At 39.9% G+C, this 20,405-nt stretch overlaps 2 protein-coding genes across 3 annotated transcripts in view; one reads left to right on the top strand and one right to left on the bottom strand.

Annotated features, from left to right (window-relative positions):
* EIF2AK1 (eukaryotic translation initiation factor 2 alpha kinase 1) overlaps positions 1 to 20,405 on the top strand; it is a 37,369-nt gene that overhangs the window by 10,979 nt on the left and 5,985 nt on the right. The window contains exons 3-11 of one of the 2 annotated variants that reach the window (XM_004459705.4): positions 1,721 to 1,854; positions 2,951 to 2,988; positions 3,646 to 3,745; positions 4,658 to 4,738; positions 5,574 to 5,673; positions 6,218 to 6,275; positions 7,675 to 8,002; positions 9,454 to 9,565; positions 14,791 to 14,891. In XM_004459705.4, the coding sequence (XP_004459762.1) occupies positions 1,721 to 1,854; positions 2,951 to 2,988; positions 3,646 to 3,745; positions 4,658 to 4,738; positions 5,574 to 5,673; positions 6,218 to 6,275; positions 7,675 to 8,002; positions 9,454 to 9,565; positions 14,791 to 14,891 (1,052 nt within the window). Of the gene's footprint in view, positions 1 to 1,720; positions 1,855 to 2,950; positions 2,989 to 3,645; positions 3,746 to 4,657; positions 4,739 to 5,573; positions 5,674 to 6,214; positions 6,276 to 7,674; positions 8,003 to 9,453; positions 9,566 to 14,790; positions 14,892 to 20,405 lie in introns of both variants that reach the window. The other variant, XM_004459704.4, reaches the window with a different exon arrangement.
* Positions 15,526 to 19,393, bottom strand: ANKRD61 (ankyrin repeat domain 61). The gene is made up of 3 exons (XM_004459703.4): positions 19,091 to 19,393; positions 18,066 to 18,163; positions 15,526 to 16,634 (listed from the first exon to the last, which is right to left on the bottom strand). The coding sequence occupies exons 1-3, from the start codon at positions 19,304 to 19,306 to the stop codon at positions 15,689 to 15,691; spliced, it is 1,260 nt and encodes a 419-aa protein (XP_004459760.1). The 5' UTR covers positions 19,307 to 19,393; the 3' UTR covers positions 15,526 to 15,688.

A 20,405-nucleotide genomic window follows, 5' to 3' on the forward strand; every position in this document is an offset into this window, starting at 1 on the left:
TTAAAAAAATATGAGGTCCCCATGTACCCCCCTACCCCCTCACCCCAATCCTCCCATAACCACAACCTCCTCCATCATCATGGGACATACATTGCACTTGCTGAATACATCTCTGAGTACTGCTGCACCACATGGTCAGTGGTCCACATTACAGTTTACACTCTCCCCCAGTCCACCGAGTGGGCCATGGGAGGCCATACAATGTCCAGTAACTGTCCCTGCAGTACCACCCAGGACACCTCCAAGTCCTGAAAATGCTCCCACATCACATCTCTTCTTCCCATTCCCACCCTCAGCAGCTACCATGTCCACTTTCTCCATCTCAGTGTTACATTTACTTCCACTACTGATCACCTTAGTTCCAGAATAGAGTATCAGTAAATCCACTCGAATCCATACTCTATTCCTCCGTTCTGTGGACCCTGGGATGGCTGTGTCCACTCCACCCCTCTGTTGAGAGGGTGCCTCGACTCCACTTGGATGATGGATGCAATTCTCCTGTTTGCAATTGTAGGCACTCTTGGCTCCCGGGTATGGTGGTTAACCTTCTTCACCTCCCTCTTAGCTGGCTGGGGTAAGTCCAATAAACCAGAGGGTAGGAGTTGCAAGTCTGTTGAGGCTCAGGGCCTGGCTATCACATGGACAGTCCAGAGATTCAGGTCCCGCAAGTATACACTAAACCCCAGTGCCAACCACAAGTCCGGTAGAAGTGACAGGAGAGGCTTGTGAACAAAGATCACACCTGAGTCCAACTCCATCACGTTCAGGACCACAAACTCCAAAGTAGGGCCAACTGACATGGCACTGAAGTCCATCTGCCATGACCATAGAACCTGTGGGTCTCTGTAGCCCTCAGAAGAACCAATACCTGGGGTTGTATCTATTTAGGCTGTCTCTGGGACTCTACTGAGATGTGTGTAAGGGCGACCCCTCTGATGACCTCCCGGCTCTTTCTTGGAGACTCATAGCCATATAAACTCATTTGTCCTTTCCATTTCCCCCTTTTATTCAGGGTCAAAAGCATTTTTAACTCCTGATATTACATGTAGGCTGAAATATTCTGCTGGTCTGAGTTGACCCTTTTATTCAAGGTTGTTCTCCAGCCACATTATCAGCTGGTACTTGGCAATAATCCCTCGTTGCCAGGGAGGCTCATCCCCGGGAGTCATGTCCCATGCTGGGGGGAATTTACATGCTAAGTTTTGGCTTCAAGACTGGCCACATTTGAGCAACATGGAGGCTCTCAGGAGGTAACTCTTAGGCACCCTGCAGCTCTAGGTCTAGTTCTTATTTCAGGCCCACAGGCCCACAAGCATAGTCATTAGCATCAAGAGCTCTCTTGCCTTTTTTCTTTTTTCATCTTTTTGCCTGTCAGCAAACTGAAATGTTTGGATATCAGAAGAGTTTGTTTATATTTTTTCTTGCCTTTTTAAAAAACAGAGCTTACTGGTTTTAAAACCATTTTAAAAATGGCTGACTAGGCATGGTAGACAAATGACTATAATGTATCTGATAAGTAATTATAGATTTGCTCCAGATCAGTTGTTCTCTCTCTTTTAGAGACATCAGTCCCCAAGTTTTGTTGTGTATATAAACTTTTCTTTTTTCTTAGAAGTTTTGCTTGCAGTGCTTTTAGTACTCTTTAGTCTCCATGTACTATTTAAAATTGCCTTTTGATTGATGGCCATTCTAATACTAGTTTCCCGTATTCTTTTTGTAGTACTTTGTCAAACCTTCATCAAAATGGGACTACTGTCTTCTTTCACTTGTAGCGATGAGTTTAGCTCCTTGAGACTCCATCACAACAGAGCTATTACTCATTTAATGAGGTCAGCTAAAGAGAGAGTTCGTCAGGTAAGCGCTGAAAAAACATACTTTGTGGATGACAAAAGTACATTTCAATTTCAAGAAAACTGTATTTTAAAGCATTATGAAATCTTAACTATAAAACAGCTTTGTAAAAATATAAACTTAAATTTGTTTATTCTACAAATATTTATTGACTACTCTGTGCAAGGCTGTTGCAGGTGCTGGGTTTAAAGCAGTGAACAAGAGACAAAAATCCTTGCCCTCATAGAGCTTATATTCTGTGGGGCAGTAAACAATAGAAATAAGTGAGCACATATAAAAGTACATAGTGTATTAGATGGTGGTGGTAAGAGGAAACATAAAGCAGTGAAAATGCTGGGTTTAGAAAATGTTAACATGGCCAGGAAGGGCTCACCAAGACTGTGCTATTTAAGTCAAGATCTGAAGTTGGGAGACCGAGCCATGTGGATACCGCAGAGGAACAGCAATTGCAAAGTCCCACGTGTGGCAGTGCCCTTGGCATGCTTGAGGGATGGCAGGGCAGCCATATTGCTGGAGAACGAGTATGGAAGAAGGGAGAAGGGGAGGTAGGAGGCAGGTTGGAGCCAGACCTTGAGGCCATTGCAATGCCTTTGTTTTTGACTCAGAGTAAGGTGGGAAGCATTGCAGAGTTTTGAATAGAGTGACATAATGTGACTTCTAGTAACAGAATCACACCAGCTGCTGTGACTAGACTGAAGGTGGCAAGGGCAGAAGTAGGGAGATCAGTTGGAACGAGATGATGGTGGCTTGGAATGGGGTATAGTGTGGAGGTGTGACGCATATTTAGTTTCTGGATATATTTTGAAGATAGTCAACATTATTTGTTGAAGGAGTTCCTTGTTTAACTCTCAGCTTTGTCAATGGATAGCAAGGAAATAGCTTTTTTGTAATGATCTTTTGGTTAAGAAAGAAATCTAATCTATTTTCAATTGTAAACCAAATAATACTGAAATGCCATTGACCTTTTCTTTTTAACATTGTCAGAGCATTGGGACTGTTGGAGCAATGTTTTAACATGACATTGAATTTTGATAGATTCTTTATTCCATGAAACTTTTCAAAGTGCTTTTAAAATTTTTTTCTTTTTTTTTGGTTTTAGGATCCTTGTGAAGACAGTTCTCATATTCAGAAAATTAGGTATGTGTTAAGAGCTTTTTTGATTATCCAAATTGTAAACCATCCAGAAATCAGAATTAAGAATATACTAGTTTTGGGGTTTATAAAAATATAGTTAGGGTAGTTTATGAAAATTAAAAACTTTGCTCTCAGCAATTAATTACTGCTCCAAGATTGCGTTCCCATTCATTGTGGATTCCATAAAGCCCACCCCCCCCCCGCCTTAATTCAGAGAACTGATAACCCAGTTTCTGCTAGGGGAGCAATATTGAAACTACAGGTACAATTATGAAATGCTAGTTTGAAATCTGTAATGGGTCTGGATCACTGGGAAATTTAAGTATTACTGAGCTCAGCTAATTAACCACTGCCTATTAATCATCTTTAGAATTTCTCCTTTTAAAAAATTGATTGTAATTTCTGATTAGAATATTAATTACAGGTGATACATTTGAAATTAATTTAATGATTCCTTGGTGTCTTTATTACATTGTTGATTTGCTTAGCAAACATATTCTTCATAGAGTATAAACAATTTCATTTTTCTAAAATCAAAGTTTAGTAAAATTCAAATTAACAAGGTTTAGCAGGTTTGTAATATAATAAACATTACTATCCTAGACAAGTTTTGATTCTCATGTCTTAATTTTGATTTAAGTGTTTGTATTTAACTTTTAGATCAAGGGAAGTAGCCTTTGAAGCCCAAACTTCACGTTACTTAAATGAATTTGAAGAGATTGCCATCTTAGGAAAAGGTGGATATGGAAGAGTATACAAGGTTGTTTTTTACATATTCATTTTGACTTACTGCTCTGTAAATAAGTGTCTTTTGAGAAGTTTTCATTATTATTGAAAATAATCAGGGAAATTTTTAGAAACTGTGTATTTTTCATTAAGATTTGTTGTTTACAGGGAAGTGAGCAGGTTTTATAGTTTTCCTCATCATATTGGTTGTACAGGTGGATTCTGGAAACTTTTTTTTTTAAAGATTTATTTATTTATTTAATTCCCCCCCTCCCCCGGTTGTCTGTTCTCTGTGTCTATTTTGCTGCGTCTTGTTTCTTTGTCTGCTTCTGTTGTCCTCAGCGGCAGGGGAAGTGTGGGCGGCGCCATTCCTTGGCAGGCTGCACTTTCCTTCGTGCTGGGCGGCTCTCCTTACGGGGTGCACTCCTTGCGCGTGGGGCTCCCCTACATGGGGGACACCCCTGCATGGCATGGCACTATTTGCGCCCATCAGCACCGCGCGTGGGCCAGCTCCACACGGGTCAAGGAGGCCCGGGGTTTGAACCATGGACCTCCCATGTGGTATACGGATGCCCTAACCACTGGGCCAAGTCCGTTTCCCTCTGGAAACTTTTGAGTTTTTGTTTCATAGTTTATTTTTATTAAAAATCTGTTACTGAAAATTGTTGTGCTACTGTGTTTGGGCTTTACATAGCCCTTTTGCTAAGGCTCCCAATCTTTACATCTAGGCATTGGACTCTATGAAGTTATGAAAAGCTTCTGTTATAGCTAAAAGACACCTGGGCTGACTTCCTGAACATAGTAAAGAGGACACATATGTGCTTTTTTTAACTTTATCTCTTTTGCTATTTTGGATGATCTAAGCTCAACTTAAAAGAAATTTCTTTTATTCAGTTGAAATTTAATAGCATACTGTATCTTTGTTTATTTCCTCTATTTTTTTTAGGTCAGGAATAAATTAGATGGCCAGTATTATGCAATTAAAAAAATCCTGATTAAGGGTGCAACTAAAACAGATTGCATGAAGGTATGATTTTGTTTTTGTTTTGTTTTTTTAATTAGAGAAATTGTGAGTTTACAAAACAATCATGCATGAAATAAAGGATTTGTCTGCACTACCCCACCAACACCTTGCACTGGTGTGGAACATTTGTTACTATTGATATCACTTTCAAAAATAACTGTTTTTAACAGTAGTTACCTTTGTTACAATTGAGAAAGATTATTAAAATAGTTAAAAATTTATTTTGAATAATTGAGCATTTAAATCCTTTTAAAAGAGTAATGTGTATATATTTGCCAGTTTACTAAGAACCAGGTTACAGTAAATAATAGTAAAGCTCAAAACTAAATTTATATTTGATTTATTTTTTTGATAGGTATTTTAGACTGACTGCATTTCAGGGTCATTGCTAGGGAAATTTAAAAAATAAACTACTGATATACATACAACTTATGAAAATCAAAAACCAAAAGCAAGCCCAAATTCTCATCCCAGTCTTCTCCCTGATATGCTGTTTGATTCTAGCAAATTACCTTGTCCTCTGAGCCGCTTAGTCTCCTGCCTTTGAAATAGTGTTATCTTTAGCGGTTTTACTTACCTTGGAGGACTGGTGTAGGAATCATATGAGAGAATGGTTATAAATGGACTGTGGAAAGTATAAAGTACTATATAAATGGACGTTATTTAGTTGCTATAATAATTGCCATTTATTTCTCACAAAAATTTTCCAATCATCTTAACATGGTTTGATTAAAGAGCGATTTTTATTATCTTATGCTCTGGAACAAACAGTATTTGGTACCATGATTGTTTAGCAAATTGTCAGTAAAAGGTGGATCTAAGAATGTTTCTTTTTTAGGTGCTACGGGAAGTGAAGGTGTTGGCAGGTCTTCAGCATCCGAATATTGTAGGCTATCACACGGCTTGGATAGAGCATGTTCATGTGGCCCACCCACAAGGTGAGCGTTTTTTAGTGAAACAGTTCAGCTGTTGGTGTGTTTGACCCCGCAAGTCATACCCATTCTGCTGCCTGTTTTTTGTACTTTCCACAAGCTGAGAATGGTTTTTAAGTTTTTAAATAGTTTCAAAAAATTAAAAGAATGCTATTTTGTGAAAATGAAATGAAATCTAATTTCAGTGTCAGTAAATAAAGTTTATTGGAACACAGCTCTACTCATCTGTGCATGCATGGTGTCTGGCTGCTCTTGCATTGCAGTGGCAGGATTGAGGAGTTGCAGCAGAGTCCCATAGGGCCTGCACAGCCAGAAATCTTTACGGTCAGGTGCGCTACAGAAAATGCTGGCTTCCCCTGCCCCATTTTTATAGTTCCTCAAACGTGCCAGTCATTTGAATAAGCTTGTTGTGTTGTATTTTGCGTGAAGGTCACGACAGTTTTAGATTTGTGATCTCATTTGGTATTATTTATATGGCTTAGCTCTGCCTTTGAGACTGTAAATTGGGAAATTGGGCTGCTTGAAGATTTTTGTTGTTTTTGTTCAGCAGACAGAGTCTCTCTTCAGTTGCCATCTCTGGAAGTGATCTCCGACCAGGAAGAGGACAGGCATGTAGCCGCTGCTCCGCATCTTAGCCATGACCTGCTGTCACTCGTGTCGGACTGCCATTTCCTTTTCCTGATAGAGGCTTGGGAGGAGAGCTTTAGACTTTCTTTTGCTTATTGTCATTATAAAATGCTAAATTGTTTTTTCCTCTCTGGTATTTCCTGTCAGTATTTTAAGTTAATTTTGCCTATAGACAGAGTTAATGCTATTTTTTTTCCAAGAGTTTATCTATGAGATTCATTACAGGCTTAAAGGAAGAGTTGTCACTTTTGATATTTTTTACATTAAAGAAATTATGGTGACATATAACATAAATTTTGCCATTATATTCATTTTTATATGTGTTATTCAGTAGCATTGATTACTTTTACAATGCTATGCTACCATTATCATCTTCCATTACTAAAAATTTTTTTTTTAGGTACCAGGGATTGAACCTGGGACCTTGTATTATGTGGGAAGCCATTGCTCAACCACTGAGCCACATTGGCTCCCCTGAGCTGTTTTTTTTCATTTGTTTGCATGTTTTTGTTTGTTTTCTTTTTTTTTTAAAGAGGCACTGGAAACTGAACCCAGGACCTCCCATGTGGGAAGGAGGTGCTCAACTGCTGGAACTACATCCATTCTCCCATTACTGAAACTTTTTGATCACCCAAAACAAATTCTTTACCCTTTCTTTTTATTTATTTTTTTGTGAATGCTCTATTGAGATTTTTTTTTTTGGGGGGATGTTAATCTTTTTAAATCATTTTTTTTAAAGATACATAGATCACACAAAACCTTACATTAAAAAATATGAGGTTCCCATATACCCCACTCTCCACATCCCCTACTCTTTCCACATCAACGACTTCTTTCATCATCAAATTCTTTGCATTCGATGAGTAAATTTTGGAGCACTGCTACATAGCATGGATTATAGTTTATGTTGTAGTTTACACTCTCTGCCAGACCATTTAGTGGGTTATGGCAGGATATCCAGTGTCCTGCATCTGTCCCTGCAATATCATTCAGGACAACTCCAAGTCCTGATAATGCCCCAGTATCACACTTTTTTCCCCTCTTCCTGCTCCCAGCAACTCCTGTGGCCACTGTCTCCACATCAATGATATAATTTATTTCATTGCTAGAGTCACAATAATTCCACAGCAGAATACCAGTAAGTTCACTCTAATTCTTTACCCTTTAATCAATAAATCCTCATTCCTCTTTTCCCTAATCCCTGGTAATCTCTAATCTTTTTGTTTCTGTGAATGTGTTTATTCTAAATATTTCATATAAATGGAATCATAAAATATTTGTCCTTTTGTGTCTGGCTTATTTCACTTAAAGTGAGCATGTTTCCAAGGTTTATCCATGATGTAGTATTTATACGGATTTTTATGTTTATTTTTCCTCCAGAGCACAATATGGTATGAAAAACGATGGAAGTAGCAGTTCATCCATTATCTTTGCTGACTTTACTCCAGAAAAAGAAAAATCCTTTGGAGAATCCAGCATTGAAAATCAAAATAACAGATTGGTAAATTATACCACAAAATTAGCTAGAAGAGATGCCAGTGACTTTGAATCTTCCATTGAGTATCTAGAAACTGGCTTGGCTAATTTGTCTACTAGATCGATTGTTGAACCTCACTTGCCACTTAGGCATAATCCAGACCTAGAAGAGAATTTCTCATCCACTGAAGAATCTTCTGAAGAAAACTTAAACTTGTTTGGGCAGACAGAGGTAGAGTACTTGCCCAGCACCCGCCAGTCTGATGTTCACCTTATATGAATCGTATCAAGGACCATGATTGTGCATGGCCTTCTCTCTTCCTCAGCTGATTTCCCACCATGTCCTCTCTCCCGCTTTGCTCTAGCTCTTTTGCCCTGTGTTCAGTAGATCATTCACTGTATTCTGTCTCGCCATGTGGACTTTGGAGTTTCTCTTCCCTCTTTCACTTAGCTAACCCCTACAGATACGTTTATGACCTTGATTGGGCCATTTCCTCCACAAATAATCTCATGTATGTGCCCTGATGTTGGAAGCATCATTCACATTCTGCTTCTGTTGTATAATGCTATAAAAAATATATATATGCACAAAGATTTTCTACATTTTGAATAGTAACATTAGGAGAGAGTCCTAATAGGATTACCAGATCTGTTTTCAGGATACTCTTTTGAGGGTCATACCAATGTGTTGGTGAGACTCCCACCATACTCTTACTATAATGAATATTAGTATTTAGCTCAACCATTGAGCTATATCCACTCCCTGTGCACTTTTTTTATTTTATTTTTTTAAGGAGCACAAAACCGAACAGGATCACCTGAATGTAAAGAAGTTGATATTTGGGGAACTTTTCATCAGAATTTTTTCATTTCTCTGTTACATTTGGAAAATTTTCTTGGATGCCTAAATAAATAAACTTCAGGGAATTTTAAGTTTTGCTTCTTTTCTTCTGAACAAGGTATTAGTTGTGTACATTGTGAACACTCCATGCACATACAGGAGTAGATTACCATACTGGATGACACATGGCCATTCTTTGATGCTTGATCTTAGCTTTAAAAACTAACTATGGGAAGCTGAGGTGGCTCAAGCAATTGTGTGCTTCCCTCCCACATGGGAGGTCTCAGGTTTGGTTCCCTGTGCCTCCTAAAAAAAAAAAAAAAAGACAAGCAGACACAGAGCACCAACGGAAAGACACAGAGCAGACAGGGAGTGTAAGCAATGAGGGGTGGGGAAGATAAAATAAATCTTTGAAAAAAATACTATAAGGGAGCAGGTGCTGAGCACCTGCTTTGCACGTATGAGGTCCTGGGTTCAATCTATGGTACCTCCTTAAAAAAAACAAAAATGCAAAAAACCCAAAACTGATTATATCATGAGCAGATCAGTTTCAGAATCAATTACTCAGTGTCACATACAAGAGTGTCTATCGTTTGACTCCTGCCCCATGCCAGCCTGGCCTGTCCCTGCCTGCTTTTCTTATGACTTGCTGTGTTTATCTGCTGCTTAACTTATCTGTATCCTTCCCTGCACTTTGGGCTTCTTGGGCAGGCCTGTGTCCTTCTTCTCTGTCTTTAGCATCTAGCTCAGGGCTGTACCTAGAGCAGGCAAGTTTTTGTTGACCTACTGAGTAAAGTGAGCAAATGGTGAAATGATGGGGTCAGCGGTGTGTCCTCCCTTAGGTGTCATACCATCTGATGCTGCACATCCAGATGCAGCTGTGTGAGCTCTCCCTGTGGGACTGGATAACCGAGAGAAACAAGCGGGGCCGAGAATGTGTGGACGAATCTTCTTGTAAGTACCATATAAATCTATAAATATTGTGTTAGGAAGTAATGATAAAGTCAAATCTTCTTCATCCAATGTAGGAACTGCCTCCAGGTGCTTTAGATGAAAGGAAAAACCATTTAATAAAAAACAATAAAGAAACAAGTGCTCTTCTGTAGTATTTTTAAAAAGCATAGGTATTTGAAAGTTAATTTTCTCTGTGATAGACATATAGTTTATAGATAATGAAGTAGCAATATCATTACTGGAATTTAGGGTAATGATTTTGAGTAGATTTTTTTTTTTTTTTTTAATTTTTAGGGGAAACATTTAAGTATTTGTTTTATTATTATTTTTTGACCTTAAAATATGATCAAGAAATTCCTTATGGAAGGGTGGATTGTGAAAAGTTTGTCTCCCTCAAGATCCAGACCCAGACCCCTCTGTCACCTCCCCCTTTGTGTATATTTTCTTCTACAAATACTGCTTGTTTGGCTAATATTTAAAACATATTCTATTATAGCACTGGTTCTCAACTTAGGCTGCACAATATAATCATCTGGGGAACTTCTAAAAAGGTGTTGTCAAAGGAGTAACCTTATTGCAGAGAGATTCAGTCAGGCCTCCAAGGTTAACACCAGCAGTGATGGATCATGCTCACAGTTTGCACCACTGATGTGATGTGATGAAAAAAGCAGTATACTTCTGTGGTCTTTTTCCCAAAAATAACATAACCCCAGTCTAATCTTAGAGAAAAATATCAGACAAATCCCAATAGAGGGACATTGTACAAAATGCCTGACTGGTACTGCTCAAAACTGTCAAGGTCGTCAAAAACAAGGAGTGTGTGAGACATTGTCAGAGCCAGGAGGAGCCTGTGGAGACATGACGACTAAATGTCATGTGATGTCCTGGACGGGATCCTGGAATGGAGAAAGGACATTAGGTAAAAACTAAGCAAATCCGCATAAAATATGGACTTTAGTTAATAGTAATTTATCCACCTTGGTTCATTAATTGTAACAAATCTACCACACTAATATAAGATGTTAGAAATAGGTGAAAGCGGGTGTGGGGTATATGGGAACTCTGTACTATTCTCAATTTTTCTGTAAATCTGAAGCTTTTAAAAAACAAACTATATTAAAACAAAATAAAACAGGTATTTTCTGGGGCCACACTCTTATTTTTATATAATTGGTCTGGGACAGGCTTGGGTATTTTTTGAAAGTTCTCTTGTTGATCCTGATGTGTAGCCAAAGTTGAAAATCATTGTATTGGATTAAGATAGGAGATCAGAGTGACCCGATTTTAAGGAAAGAGTCAACTAAATATTGATTGTTATAATTTCCTGTTCATTCCAAATGACACTCTGACCGGTTTTTTGGGTCTAAAATGTAGGTCAGTTTAACATACTCAGAATCTTAAAAGTGGCTTTCAGGGGAAAGGCAGATCATAGCATGTCTCCTCCAGCAGCTCCTCGACACCTCCAGGGCTGCTTCTCTAGCTTACCAGGTCATTAGGACACACAAGGCTCTTGTGCGGTTCAGTTGTGACAGCACCTTGTTGGGCCTTTGCAGTGCCCTGTAAAGTTTTATCCTTTGCTACATGGGCATTGTCGTGCTATGTGTAGATGTCTTTATGAAAAGGAATATGGTGCATTAACACCCTATTTGTAGTTATTGCTTTTTAGATTTACAATTTGGAAAATAAGTAATGAGCCCCTCCTGAAGTATGGGATGAGAACTCTTAATTTAAACCGTCTGGTACAAGAAACTTATCAAAACAACAAAGGCAAACATGCATGGCACTGTTAGCATAATGTTTGATTTTCTTTCTAAAATATTTTAAAATTAAAAATGTCTTAATTTTGTAGTATTCCAGCATGGTTTCTAGCTTTACAGCAGGTTTGTTTTGTCTTTTTCTTAACTTTTTAAAAAATTTTATTGAAGTTTATCATTGATACGGGAACATCCATAAACATAAGTGTATAGTGAAAATTGTGAACTTAAAAAAACAAACATGCATGTCATCATACAGGGCTCCCATTCATCACCCCACCACCAACATCTTGTTTTGTTGTGAAACATTGTTACAAACTATGAAAGAGCATCATCAACATATTATTACTAACTATAGCCAGTATCTTACATTTGGGGTTGGGGTTATTAACACTCTGTACTAATATTATATACTTGTTATAGTTCATGAGAGAATGTTCTCATATTTGTTTGGTTAACCACAGTTCATCAACCACAGAATTCGCTGTGTTACACAGTCCCGTGCTTTGGACAGTCCATTCGAAGTGTAAACTCTGCAGCTTTCATTTTCATCACAGAGTTGTGCTGTCATCACCTCAGACAATTTTAGAACATTTTCATTACTCCAAAAGGAAAAATTCATACCCCCTTATAACCTCCTATTGTTTGTCCCTTAGAATTGATATAATATCTTTGCCATTGCTGCAAAAATATTACAATATTACTGTTAAGTATAATTCATAAGTTACATTAGTGGTAATTTTCCTGTGTATCACTATATTTTCTTTCTTCTTTTCATCTCCCCTCCCCCCCCCCCCCCCCCCCAGTTATCTGCTTTCTGTGTCCATTTGCTGTGTGTTTTCCTGTGTCTGCTTGTATTCTTGTCAGCGGCACCGGGAATCTGTATCTCTTTTTGTTGCATCATCTTGCTGCATCAGCTCTCCATGTATGCAGCCCCACTTCTGGGCAGGCTGCACTTTTTTTGCATGGGGCGGCCCTCCTTATGGGGCTCATTCCTTGCGCATGGGGCTCCCCTACGCGGGGGACACCCCTGTATGGCATGACACTCCTTGCACACATCAGTACTGCGCATGGGCCAGCTTCACCGCCCATGGGTCAGGAGGCCCTGGGTTTGAACCTTGGACCTCCCATGTAGTAGGCGGATGCTCTATCCATTGAGCCAAATCCGCTTCCCTCACTATATTCTTAATGCTTGGTAGAAGACAAAATCACTGTTATACAGTCCCTAGATTATTCTGTAGCTTCCTTTCAACTGAAATATTATATTAGTCCTTGGGGAGCCAATGTGGCTCAGTGGTTGAGTGCCAGTTTCCCACATACAAGGTCTTGGGTTCAAACCCCGTTCCCTGTACCTAGAAAAAATAAAAAATAAAATAAAAAATAAACATTACATCCACAGACTACCCTTTTCAGCCGCAATCACATTTATAAATCAGCAGTGTTAGTTATACTCATTATAATGCATTACCATCAACTCTAATTGTGTGGCCTCAATAATAAACTGTGCTGTGTAAACTTATGAAGGCAAACTCCAGAGCACAGGCTACCAGGAAATAGAATGTGGATTGAGAATGGGAGCTGACCCTCAATACATGCAGAATTTTCAATAAGGTTCATTGCAAGTGTGGAAATGAACAGACCCGATATCAACACATTATAGTGATATTTTTGCATTTTTATTCCCAACAATCTCATGAAGGCACCAGCTGTGAGGTTTGGGGCACATCAATAACTGCTCTCGGGAAACGGACTTTGGCCCAGTGGTTAGGGCGTCCATCTACCATATGGGAGGTCCGCGGTTCAAACCCCGGGCCTCCTTGACCCGTGTGGAGCTGGCCATGCGCAGTGCTGATGCGCGCAAGGAGTGCCGTGCCACGCAAGGGAGTCCCCCGTGTGGGGGAGCCCCACGCGCAAGGAGTGCGCCCGTGAGGAAAGCCGCCCAGCGTGAAAAGAAAGTGCAGCCTGCCCAGGAATGGCGCCGCCCACACTTCCTGTGCCGCTGACGACAACAGAAGCAGACAAAGAAACAAAATCAGACAAAGAAACAAGACGCAGCAAATAGACACCAAGAACAGACAACCAGGCAGACAACAGGGGAGGGGAGGAAATTAAATAAATAAATAAATCTTTAAAAAAAAAAAAAAATAACTGCTCTCAGTCTGTTTCCTCTGTAAAATGTGGATTAGCCCTGTTTTAAAGGGTTGTGGTGTAGATTAAAGCAGTAAATGTAGTAGAGGACATAGCCCAGTGCCAGGCTTAGAGAAGGCACTGAGTGAACAATGCTGTTGTCACTGGTGCAGGTCGGTTTATGATCACTGAATCTTTTGTCATCACTTGGCTGTAGTAGATGGGTTAAAGTGAGAACCATATTTTATAGACAGACCGTATGTTTTTTGCAGTTACTTAAGAGTTGCAAAAGTCAAAAAGCCTTATTGGCATCTCTACCCAGACAAGAGGTGGTGACTTCACTGTGAGGGGGGGTCGCAGTAGGGACATGTAGAAGTGAAACCATTGTTTTCATACACATTACACACGCACACAGTTATCTGTCCTCTCTATTACTGGCCTGAGTACTTGAGAGCTCTGTTCTATACCAGCTAGATAAAAGGATACAAGTTGTTCTCTGTATAGAATATGTTTGAACTTTATAACAAAGTAGGCTCATTCTGGGAGAGAAGGGAAGGCACTTACAGGTGAACAATAGATTTATGGTGTAAAATGGCTGAGCAGGGAGAGCCATCATGTTCTTAGGAGATTCTAGATTCACTTAAAGGGAAAACACTGGTTTAGTCCTACAAAACCTTTTCTACCTTTACATTTACTTACGTCATCATATTAATACATGAATTCATTTAATTTTTTTTTTGCCATATACTATATTTATCACTCCTTTTTATGGAAAATGAGTTATTTCAAATTTTCCAGATGATAGTTTACCTTTAAGCTAGCATAATTTACTTTTTTTCTAATTCCATTATTCAATTTGTAATAAAAACTCCTTTTCTTGAGGCTCCTGTTTCCTGCTCTCCCTGCTTTTCTGTTGCCTGTTTCTTGCCATTCATCCTGCCCCTTTTTTAATCTTTAATCTGGGCTAGGAAAGTAGATTCTTAGCATGAAATCCCAGGATAACAGGTTGAAGAGGATTGAAACATCATCTAATCTCATCAGCTGCTGCCTAAGAATTGTTTACAAATAGTAAAGGGACTCTGAGTGGCATGAGTGGTACTGTCTTTCTGATGATACAGAGTCTTTAAACTGCTCAGCGTTAGTCTGTGATGGCTGCTTTGCTAGCTCAGGAGCCCTTCTTGCTGATAGCTAGGTTTGAGACTTTGATGCAATGTTGACTTGATGAAAATCTGAATGTTGCAGAAATGTTAGATGTTAATGCATTTAGAACTATGTTAACGTTTTCATAGTAATGCATTTCAGAAAAAAATTAGATAAATAAAACACAATTCTTTTTTCTTCAAGGTCCTTATGTGATGGCCAGTGTTGCAACAAAAATTTTCCAAGAACTGTTGGCAGGTGTATTTTACATCCACAACATGGGCGTTGTTCACAGAGATCTGAAGGTGAGCGGGGTTGACGAAGTCATTGAGAGCAGTGAGCCACTGAAGTAGCTTCTTACCAGAGATGCCGATGTTGGTTCACTGAATTAAATAATGAATATTCCAATTTTTCTACACAAAAGACTGTCAAGAAAGAGAGGAAATCTATTTACTTCTTTGTTGAAGCTTTTTTTTTTTTTTTTTAAGATTTATTTATTTTTATTTATTTAATTCCCCCCCCTCCCCCAGTTGTCGGTTCTCTGTGTCTATTTGCTGCGTCTTCTTTCTTTGTCTGCTTCTGTTGTCGTCAGCGGCACGGGAAGTGTGTGTGGCACCATTCCTGGGCAGGCTGCATTTTCTTTCGCGCTGGGCGGCTCTCCTTACGGGGCGCACTCCTTGCGCGTGGGTCTCCCCTACGCGGGGGCACCCCTGTGTGGCAGGGCACTCCTTGCGCGCATCAGCACTGCGCATGGGCCAGCTCCACACGGGTCAAGGAGGCCCGGGGTTTGAACCGCGGACCTCCCATGTGGTAGACGGACGCCCTAACCACTGGGCCAAGTCCGTTTCCCGTGTTGAAGCATTTTAAATTAGTTTACTTTTCAGGCAGAAAACTGAATTGTGGAAAATGCATTTAAAAAGAAAATTTAGAAACAAAAGAAAAGTTAACATGCAAATCATTTTATTTTTCGCAAAAGGTTTAAAAATCAATAATTTGCACATTCAGGATGTATAAGGTGACACAGTATTTTCTCGGTATGTGTCTATCCAGAAAGTGTGATTTGAATTACCGAAGTTTTGTGCCACTGTGCAACTTTGAAGTCTTATTTTAAGAGGCAAGCTAAGTCATAGTAGCTGTACACAGAATTCCACATCTTCACAGGGAGAAGTTGTTTCAAGTGTTGTTTGTATTTCTCGCCATATATATTTCTGATGTTTCTTTTACAGATGTCCTCTAGGGATAAAGGATTTTGAGATAACTTTATTAGCGTTTCCCTTAGGAGGTGGAATTCTGGTAGCATGATTCCTGCAGGTAGAATTCCTTGGTTATTGGTCAGTTGCAGAGGATAAGCTTGACAAAGTAGCCTGGCAAGAAGTGCTCTATCCCTTACATTGGAACTACGCTGAAGATACATGTGTATCGGAGATTCCCCGTTTCTTGTTAAAATATTAACATTTGCTTCAAATTCAAGGAGGAGATTGACTATTGCCTCTCTGCCTCCAAAACATGCCTCATGCAGAGCTGTTTGACCTTCGTGGTCCTGGGCGTTGGCTTTAGCTCCATGAATTAACAGCAAGCGGATGCAGCTCACACCGGCTGCTAACAGTCTGCCCGCTTTGCTTGACGCTGTGCACACCGCCAGCTTGAGGGCTGTGTTCCCTGTAGAAGAGATAGCACAGTTAACATTTGCTCCACAGGCAATTAGTGTTTCCATCATCTCCTTGTTCAGTGTGTCTGCAGCCATGTGAAGGGGTGTCATGCTGGATTCATTAATAGCGTTGACTTGGGCACCATTTTGGGTCAAAATGGAGAGAACCGGATAGGTCCCATATGTTATCGCCAGGTGGAGGGGTGAATGTTTGATGCTGTTGTCTACTCGAGCGTTAACTTGAGCTCCATGTTCACATAAAATGCGGAGACACGTTACAGCATTATTCTGGATGTCTGTCAGGATTCTTTGGATTCTGTTCCCTGGTTTTGTCCATGTGGTAGAAATGATCGGCCAGTGCAGTAGCATCAAGTGAAGGGTGGTGAGGCCTCGGGGGTCCCTGGAAAGAGGTATTGATCACAGGTCACAATGGGTGCGCGCTACGTGAAGAATCAGTGCTTAAGAAGGCAACATTCATTTAAGGTATTCCCTCTGACCCCTTTAAAGAAGTGTTCAGAGTCTGCATTGCTCTCTACTTTCTCAGCTCTGACAGGGGTTGGGGGCCGCTTCCTCTACCTGCCTGATTCAGCTTTGATGCTCCTGCTTGGGCTGCAGGCCCCTTGAAAGCTGTATCTTAGTTGTTTCTTTCCCCAGAACTTGTGCACAGTGCTGGGCTGTATTAGTAGGCATTCATTAAAATAGTTCATTAAAATACCGCATTTGGATATGATCTGATATTAGCACAGAACTGAGCCATAAATGGTTAGAACATCTGTTTACTCGGTTCAGAGTGCTCTGCATTTGCTCCTCTGCCCAACGTTTTCCCTCTTGTGCAGAGGCAGTAGTGTAAGTGGAAGGGTCGAATCTGGAGATAGTCTTTTGGAAGTTCGTGAGGATGGTTAATCTTAAGTCCTTGCTCCAACATGGATGGAGTTTACAACTTGGCCCTCATCTGCCCCATTACTGAAAGCTCTCAGGATTGCCTCCAGAATCCCCTTACTCTGGCAGAGAATAAGGATGGTCTATTATGAAAATCTGATTGCCCCACTGACCTTAGAAAATGGTTTTCATCTCACATGTATTTATTTAGGGTAAGTGCGAGGGCCATGATGGAACAGCAAGTTGCCTCAGCCTTTGGAGAGTTTGTAGTATGGTACGGGAACATGTTTAAACATCTAAGCAAATGACAGCGTCTAGAGAGGCATGGCAGCTTCACTCAGGGATGGCTTGTTGGGGGGACAGGAAAGAGTGCTCTGGGCAGGGAAGGATGGGGCAAGTCTGGGATCTGCAAAGCCTCAGCGGGGGAGGAAGGTGCAGAGCAAGGCAGATCAGGTGGGAGGATCTGGGACTTGACTTCCTTTTAATAATGAGGGTGGGGCAAGAAGTTCTTTCATTCCTATACCATATAATTCTTTCATATGTTCAAATAGCATTTATTGGGCACTCACTAAGTGCCAGGCTTTTGTTTAGGAGGTGGGGATATAGCGGTCAGCAAGATAAACTGAAGTCCCTTTGACAGAGCTTAATTTCTACTGGAGGCTAATAAACAAGAAAGTCTATTGCCAATTTTAATTTTCTTACACTTAACTGAGGTTAAACCCCTGAGGGCAGTGGCCAGGGCTTCCCACTGTTGGTTGACTGATTTGTGTTCTTGCAATTTTTCTAATTATTCAGTTTCTCATCTAGTCCATAAAGAAATTGCTTTATTCAAAAACATGATTTGCAGTACATAATCTGTGAGGAATTAATGACTCCAGGCATAAATGGAAAAAGTAACATTCAGATTCTGCACATCCTCGTTTAGAAATGATTGCCCATTGAGTTAACTTACCTTACTTCAGGGTCAGCACCGTGTTCTAACAAACAAAGCAAACTTTGTACTTTGCCATATTCAGCAGCTAGGTGAATAGGGATGATGGACTTTGTCTGCTTCTCAGGGGAAAAAAACAGCAAAAGATGTTACAAGTAGCCCTGTATAGTTAGAAATAATATTTGTGCTGGCTTACTATGTCAAAGGTAACAAGAGCACATATCATCTAGTTGGTTTAGTATTTTTCTGTTCTGTGGATTGAAGTTTTCCTTTTTCTTTTTGCCTAAGTGACCAAAAACCCAGTGAATTACAAATAAAGTTTGTATTTTACAGAAATGCAGATTTAGAGGTAACAGAAATAACTTATTCTGAGCTTTGAAAGTTGATTCTTGTGAAGAGTCCTTTAGTGTAAAATTACTTTTTTTACATTTCTTAAGGTAATCCTTAAATTAACCCATAGGATGATTGACAATAAGATGCTTTGCTTTTGATGGCTTTACCAAAGTCATGGTATCATGAAAAGCCTGCATTTTCAGGGTATTCAAAGATAATGCAGCACATGTTCTGTCTATGATTAGCAGAGCTGTTTATGCCAGTTTTAAAAATATTCATGTAAGTAGGAGCTTTACAGTATGACTGCAAGATAAGGGGTGGGGCAAAAGGAGAGGTTGACTTTCTTTTGGGAAAAAATAATTATAAAATATTCACTGCATGAAAATTAAAAAAAAATATGTTAGAAAGGGGAAAACTGTTGTTCCATCACACAGCTGTAACCACCACTGGTGTATTTGAGAGAGTGGCTGTAATGTTCTCCCGGCCAAGCAGGTTCTAGTCTTTTCTGGCATCATTTTGTGTGTGATGACCAGAAGGGAGCAACCTAGACTCAGGAGAAGTCTGCTCTAGGGCGGGATGCCACGGGTGTACTCTTGAGCCTCACACACGGTGAGGGCAACCAGGAGGCTTAGTCAGTTCCCAGAATTAGCCACTGTTCCTTCCTGAGCAGCACAGCTTTGTTCTAACAGTGATCAAGCAGAAAAGAGGGGTACCTGGTTCAGAAGCAGCCTGTAGCTGCTGGAGTTGGCCAGGATGTTCATGGGCTGGTTGATGGGGTGGGTTCTCAGCAGCACCTCAATTGCAGGGCAGTCTTCTCTCATGATGGCTTCGTAGAGCTTGGCATGAAGTGCTGCGGATGCAGCTCCGCCTGCCGGCACGGTGCTGCTAACTGCCAGACTTCTGGCTCCTCTCTGGGTTATGTTTCCCATGAGAAAAACTGAAGAGTGGGAACTTGAGTGTTCAGGGGAAACTGGCCTCCTGGAATTGGTGGGTTTGACTCTTTGTGATGAATTCCTTCAATTCAATTCTAGAACTGGTTTTTAGAATTGTTGCTTCAAAGCCATATCCGTGAACACCATTCATTAATATGCTGGAACCAAACATTTTGTATTTGGTCACTCTTTAATGGTTCTCTGCTGCTGTAATGTCAAATGTGAGCTGGCAAAATCAAATCCAGACTGTCATCTTATTTGTGAGATTATTTGTTTTTTCTTCCATTTCAGCTATAGTTCAAAAAACTATAAAAGCTAAAATGGGGGATTTATATATTAAAATTTAAAAAACATTATTACATTTAAAGTAAGAAAACACAATTTTTAAATACATTTACATTTCTAGTGGAATCTGCTCTCCCCTCCTTCCCAAGCCAACCCCAAATGCAGCTGCAGTTTTTTGCTGACATAGGAATGGTTCAGTTGGGAGATGTTTTGGGCCTGTGATAATTAATTAGAGCCCACTATGTATCTTCACAGTGTGACCTAGTCATTCCCAACCCTGGCTAACATTTTAGAACCATTAAAAATACCGCATTGGGTTTGACATCAATTTTTTTTTAAAAAGGGATTGAACCCAGCACCTTGTACATGGGAAGCAAGTGCTCAACCACTGAATTATATCCACTCCCTGTTAGAGTTGATTTGTTTATTTTTAGGAGGTACCAGGGATTGAACATGGGACCTCGTAACAGGAAGCAGGTGCTCAACCAATTGAGCTACGTCTGCTCCCCACATCAGTATTTTTAAAAATATTTGATTGCAAAAATTTTCAAATAGGTAAAAGCAAAAATAGCATAATGAACACTTATATTTCCATGATCCAAATTTAACCATGATTAACATGCTGGTATTTTCTTCAACTTTTTGTTTTGCTTAAATATCGTAAATCCCAGACATTGTACATCTCCAAAATTTGAAGGCATTTCTTATATAGTTATTATCGTACCTAACAAAGTTAGCTATCATTCCTTCAGATCATCTACTATCAGGTCCATATTTAGGCTTCCCCTAAGTCCCAGAAGTCTTTTTTTTA

The sequence above is a fragment of the Dasypus novemcinctus genome, chromosome 23 (genome assembly GCF_030445035.2).
Source record: "Dasypus novemcinctus isolate mDasNov1 chromosome 23, mDasNov1.1.hap2, whole genome shotgun sequence".
Taxonomy (NCBI): Eukaryota; Metazoa; Chordata; class Mammalia; order Cingulata; family Dasypodidae; genus Dasypus; species Dasypus novemcinctus.